Below are 6,819 nucleotides of genomic sequence, written 5' to 3'. Positions count from 1 at the left end.
TGATGAATTTGATTTTATTCTCATCCTTCTTGGTTTTCTTAATTTTAATCAATATTGTTCTATAAAAAATGTTGTTCCATTTTTAGATGCTTATATGTATATTACAAATATGGTGCAAGTCATGTATGCCACATTTTTGGCACAATCCAGAACTGTGATGCAAATACAGTATCTTAGTAACTACAACCCCCAGTATGTATCTGCACTTTTTAGTTATATGGCTGCTGTCATCTGCTTGTTTCTGATGCCTATAATGTTGCAGTTCTGTCGCAAAGGTTGATTTGAGCACCACAACTCACATCAGAAAGTGACAGGTCCTTTATTTGATATGGATGAAAAAAGAAAATCAGCATTGTGTGTATTAGATTGTCATTCATCCAATTTTACAGAATTACACTGAGGTTTTACTGCATGGAAATTCTGTAAATCCACAATAGTAGTAGTATTGCTTCTAGGAGAAAAAAAAACCTAAAACATAAAATAGAGATATCACTTGGAGGCACTATAAGTGCAGAAAAAAATTATCTACAGTTTGCATACAGTGCTTAGGTTTTTGACATTTTTATTATCTGAAGCCCAATGGCAATTTGTATGGAGGCAACATACTCAAAGTATGACCAATAGTCAATATCAAAAAGTAAAAAGATAGCACAAAAAGATGAGAGAAGTCACTATTGACTGTCTATAGTAAGAGCATTCACCAAAGCATGGCAGCGGATTTTAGAGCTAGTGTGAACTAAGTGCAATAATTTTATTCCTTCAACGTGAATACATTTCATATAAAAAGATTGTACTGAATCTCTATACCAGATGCTGACAAGTGCACAGCAAGTGTAAGCGATACACATCTGCTCGCCACTGGACGGTATAATATGACAGCCTTTATGTAAAAGATAGATAACATTGATCAATCTAATAATACCAAATTATTGCTATGAAAGGAGACCTTAGTTGTTTGAAAAAATTAGTATTTTTAATCTACTTAGTATATAAGGTGTGACTTCTAGGCTGTATACAGGGGTGTAACTTGAGGGGGCGTAGAGTGTGTTGTCATACTTGGGCCCAAGAGGCTTAGGGGGCCCATAAGGTGCATTTCCTCATTTGCTTAGACGACTAATGCTATATACAATATTCTTTACTTCTTTACTCGGGAGGGCATGGCACTGATTTTGTATCAGGCCCAATAGCTTTATGTCTCTCTCTCTATATAATATATATATATATATATAAATATATATATATATATATATATATTCATTTTACTATCACTTCGGATATTATATATATATATATATATATATATATATATTGGGATTCATGTAGCAAAATAAATTAACAATGGAAAAAATAAACTCCATTGCCTGTTTTTCTTGGAGCAATAACCATATTCCTTTAATCCTGTTTATACAAGAAGATTCATCATGATCCATGTAGATGGCTCTGTAGCCTGTGTGTATGTGTATAGTTCTGTATATTTTACAATTGGCAGCTGCGATGCAGTGCATCTATTTCACATGATGTATCTGCCTAGTCCAATACAATTTCCAAACATAACTGGCTGCTTGTCCCGTTCAGGGGATTTGGGGACACAAACAGAGCGCACGTCTATGAATCTCTTCGGAAAGCAAAGGGTCTTCTTTTCATCATCTGGTTAGGATTTGCACTAGCAGACTCTTTCATAACTAGGCATGTTTACCACGCTGCTCTCCTACAGAGCGCACTGTCATCATGAGACAATGTCACTCTATAGGGTCGTCCTTTGCCCTGCAGTTCCATTTGTTCAAAGAGAAATTATAAATTCTACATAAATAGGCAGCATGTGAAACTTTTTGGACTAAATGATGAGGTGTCCGAAAGATTTAAGGGGTAGCACTGATTCTTTGGTAAAGGCCCCTGTACCCCCTCAGTGGCGCCTAAGGGGTCTGATGCCGCCTCTTTGTTACTTTTTTCTTGATGGGCAGTCTGCTTCAGCCTTCCGTTCACTGTGCATCTGTGCCTGCAGGGCTAAAATCTGGAACCCATAATGTCCAGCAACGTTTATACTACCTTTCCATGATGGATTGGTTTTGACTGAAGGAAAGGAGAGAGAGAGGGGGGCCAAGGAGCTATTTAAAATCAAGGAAGAAGAGAGAAGTCAAGGATCCCTCCTCCCAAGTTATTCAGTTTGGACGATCCAATCAGAAGAAGAACTAGGCCAATTTCTTGTGAAATCCCTCCTTAACATACAAAAATGAGGAGTGAAAGAAAAGAGGGAAGGATTGGAGCATTATTCGGGAAGCCTGCTAAGTTCAGGAGCACACACTCTGTGTGAGGCAGCTGGGAGGTATAACTGACTACCAATTGAGCTGGCACTGCCACCTAGCCTTTCACATTTTTAACATATTGAATACAGACTGTTTCTTCTACCACTTTAAAAGGTCCTGGCAACGATAAGACAACATCCCCTTGTTGGCTCCTGGGGGAGGATCACGAGTAGGGTAGAGGCAGCAGGGACCAGTGTATACAAGATGAAAGAAGAAGGAACATGCCCTGAATCCCCCGAAGGCAGCCTAGTAACCAGTGAAGAAGAGGCTGAGCGCCAACAGAGGAAGGCCATACGTAAACGCACAGTGTTGGTAGGCAAAGGTGGTGATGGGAGGGTACCTGTTTCACCTCCGTGCAAGCGTAACAAAAGGAGCCCCCAAATTGATACGTTCGAGGATGTACACACACAGAGAATCATTGCCAACGTGAGAGAGCGTCAGCGCACACAATCCCTAAATGATGCTTTTGCAGAGCTCCGAAAGATCATCCCTACCTTGCCATCTGATAAACTAAGCAAAATACAGACCCTGAAGCTGGCTTCACGCTATATTGATTTCCTGTACCAGGTCTTGCAGAGTGATGAGCTGGACCACAAGATTGCCAGTTGTAACTACCTTGCCCATGAAAGACTTAGCTACGCCTTCTCTGTGTGGAGAATGGAAGGTGCCTGGTCCATGTCTACATCCCACTGAACACCCCAATGATGCCTCTCTTGCCTGCTGTTTGAGAAGGTACGTGGATACCAGAAAGCATATCACACTTATATTCATTCCTTCAGATTGCTTTATCTTGAGGGGGGGAATTATCTGGATGTTAGGGTCTGCCTTGGATCTTTTTTTGATTTGCAGATAATGTGTAGTGAATTCCATAATGTACGTAGTGCATGTGCCAAGAACAACAGACGTACACATGGTTTTCTTGTGAGTCTAAATAATCCAGATTCCAAACAATATAACCAAATTTTTGGAATATTGCAGTTAATAGGCATAAACTATATCATTGCTGGCATCCACACTCTCCGGCAAGCCCACCTAGCATCTGTGATATACGACCTTCCGAGCAGCACTTTCAGTCTTGCAGAAGCACATGTCACTTATACCTTTGCCATATGAACTTGCAGCTAAACAGAATGGGACGTCACGCACTTCTGTTGTAAATTAGACAATACCAGGGTCGGGGCTGACCTAGGCCACATTATCACTTTTCATGGCTAATCATGTCTCTTGTGCGGAAACTAGGAACAAACACTTCCTTCTTTACATTAAACAGGCTGATTGAATTGTACAACCACTAACACTTTCAGTCCACTTAGCTATAGGCAAGGTGCACAGTACATCGTCTACGATTCACAGCCCAGTATTGGATGCGACACTTGGGAATGTTCACCAAACAATATAGCATAAAATAATATAGACTAAATATGTCATATTTATCATCCCATATTCATAATGATAACACATATATTCAATATAAGCATTTTCTACCGTCTACACCTTCACCTGCAAATTATTTCTCTGATATTCTGCATATAAAATAATATAGACTACATTAGGTCTGAGGTTCAATAAGAAATGAAAATTACCTTTTGCACTTAACATGAATAAATAAAACACAAACATGACACTTTTAAAATCAAACTATATTAACAAGACATCATCCACCTATAGGATATGTACAAGACATCAGCCACCTATAGGATATGTACAAGACATCAGCCACCTATAGAATATGTACAAGATATTAACCATCTATAGGACATGTATCAGACATCAGCCACCTATAGGATTTGTACCAGAAATCAGTCACCTATATAGAATGTACAATACATTAACCACCTATAGGATGTGTACAAGATTTCAGCCAATCAAAAGCTACATTTATTTGTTTTGCAATTTTGTAACTTTTTGAACCTCCCCCTTTCAGATTTTGGACTGGTATTTTTTAAAACTGTAGCATTTTCAACTTCTTTTACTATGGTATGAGTTCCCACTTTCTAAATTACAGCAGAAATGTGTATTTTGTTTCTTAAGATTCACTTGCCTCTCATAGAAGTCTTTGCAGAAACTTAGCAGAGCTTTCACAGCTCACGTCAAGGGGAGCAGATATCTTTTCAGCTCCGTTTGCTTCTCACATTGTATGTTTAGTATAGAATTATTATAGATTATTTATCTTGTGTTGACAAGACCAATATCAAAGCTCAAAGTCGCCATCCTTCCAAAATCTATTCGGCTCATATATTTTGTAGCAAAGTGCTTGTTTCCAGTTTCTGCAATGAGGATTTTGTAATATAAACATGGCCTTTCGTCTCTGAACACATGGGAGGCTGTGCAGCACAATGATGTTGGATTCTGTTGTACTAACAACCTTGTCACAGAATACCCAATCTGACTGGGCTTACATCATGGCCTCATATGTTAAAGCAATCACTTTACTATCCTATTATATACACTCAGTGAGTAATAAAGTGTTTATATTCCCTGAAGTCATATCATAAACTGTTAGAAATCGGAGGCAGTCAAACTCTAGTTATATTGTTCCAAGGCAAAATAGACATGGATTGTCATTACCTACGAGTCTACCACATGCCACAAGCAGGGCAGGTGTTATGGACAACGTTTTGGTAGCAATTTGACACATGTTATTCTAGCACCTGAATGTACATACAGCAGATTTACAACTGCTGATTGACAACTGTCAATAAAATACTAAAGTCAGAATAGTCTTCATGTGATATTTTGTGTTATGTAGACATTAAAGTACAAACACTTGCAGAAAATATTATATTATATAAAGCAAAACACCTGTCGCCAACATTACTTTTATTAAACTAAATACTAAAAGTAATAAAAATCATAGTAATTTCTGCACCTTCAATGCTGCTGCCACTAATATTTCTGCAAATATTCATAACAATCAGTAATAAGAATGATTTAATACTGCTACTACTTAATATTTACTACTGGTACTTCGAAAAACGTATATTCCTAATACTAGTAGTTAAAATCATCTAATTAAGAAAAACTACTACTATGTAATATATATACTGTATATATTAATGATTATTTTTGCATAATATAACACATTCTAATAACAATAGAATATTTTAAAGTAATATAAGTGCCCAAATCTTATTGCTGCTACTACATTCACAACAATTGCATTAATACTATTAATTTAATAATAGTATCTTTACTCGAATTATGGCCAATCCCTACATATTAGTAATTCTACTATTATCACGCCTTTCCCTACTTCTCCTATTTACATTGTAATAGGAATTAAAATGTAAAATATATATATAGCACATCAAGCTCTTATAAAATTAATACTGACACAACTACCCATAGTATTTATACCATTAATATTGCTGCTCTACCAAGAGATGTCTAATACTTCTATAACTGATAATATCAATAAAACAGCTAAACATAATAATAATAATAATAATTGTGTGCTAGTAATGGTACCATCCCTAAGAATAATTTTACTGTTAATACCACAACTCCTATTGATACTAAAAGCATTATGATAATGTACCCATCATTAATACTTTTACTACTATCAATTATACTTTTACTACTAATAAATCTATGCTACTACCAGCACAATTGTTAATGATTGATAATACTTATGTAACACTATTACTACACTATACTACCTAGATAATACTTATACTACACTATTACTAAACTATATCAAACACTTACTACTAATAATGAAAAATAATTGACTTCTACCTAATTGCATTACATTTCACAGTTTTGCATTCTCTTCTCTATAAGACCAGATGAGTTCCTATTCTACTTTTACAGGTACATTACCAAATTTGTCAGCTGTAAAGCAAATCATGTTACCACTGGTCTAAACCTGTAATTTAGGTGATATATTATTTGGAGTTCACCATGGGGAAGGGGTTTTATTAGACACATCCATCTACAGAGACAAATGTCTGAATCATGTTTGTTTCATTAACACTTGACCTGTCTGCTCCTGTTGGGACCTTTAGCAAATCAAGGAGCAAATGAGCTACAGGCTGTTTTTTTTTTTTGCTTGGTTCCAGGAAGAAGGGAATAGCACCCTGTGTATAAGATGTCAGGCGGTGTCAATCTTAAGTAATCCAGGAAGATAAATAAACTTCATTTACACAAAATACACTAATATAGGGGAATTTCTTTTTCTTAATTTCCAAGTGTATTTTCCCTTTTTAATTTAATGAAAAAGACTAAAAAGTAAAAGATTGGATATTAAAATACACAAACCAGAAATGTTGCAAAATGCTAATTTCCACAATGCTAATTTTCCATTACTATTAAATCTATTATTCAATAAATCTAGGGTTAGAGGTCACCTCTCATCACCTGAAGCCCGGCTAGCCAACCCCCAATGTAAATCCATTACAATCATATATGGGTGTATTCTAAAAATTAATCAGTGTTGTTATCTCCAACTACTACTCTCAACATTAGTTCCTTATAACAAAATGGAAATAATATTTATCCTGTGATCGTTAATTTT

The 6,819-nt window shown here is 36.2% G+C and overlaps 1 protein-coding gene across 1 annotated transcript in view; it reads left to right on the top strand.

Moving 5' to 3' along the window:
- The first annotated feature begins 2,153 nt into the window (after positions 1 to 2,153).
- The window catches only part of LOC140117722 (twist-related protein 2-like), a 41,189-nt gene continuing 36,523 nt past the window's right edge, over positions 2,154 to 6,819 (top strand). The window contains exons 1-2 of the mRNA XM_072134710.1: positions 2,154 to 2,323; positions 2,418 to 3,035. Coding sequence (XP_071990811.1) covers positions 2,508 to 2,996 — 489 coding nt within the window. The 5' untranslated portion in view covers positions 2,154 to 2,323; positions 2,418 to 2,507 and the 3' untranslated portion in view covers positions 2,997 to 3,035. The remainder of the gene's footprint in view (positions 2,324 to 2,417; positions 3,036 to 6,819) is intronic.

Source organism: Engystomops pustulosus, chromosome 2, assembly GCF_040894005.1.
Source record: "Engystomops pustulosus chromosome 2, aEngPut4.maternal, whole genome shotgun sequence".
Taxonomy (NCBI): domain Eukaryota; kingdom Metazoa; phylum Chordata; class Amphibia; order Anura; family Leptodactylidae; genus Engystomops; species Engystomops pustulosus.
This window is presented reverse-complemented; position numbering and strand designations above follow the sequence as displayed.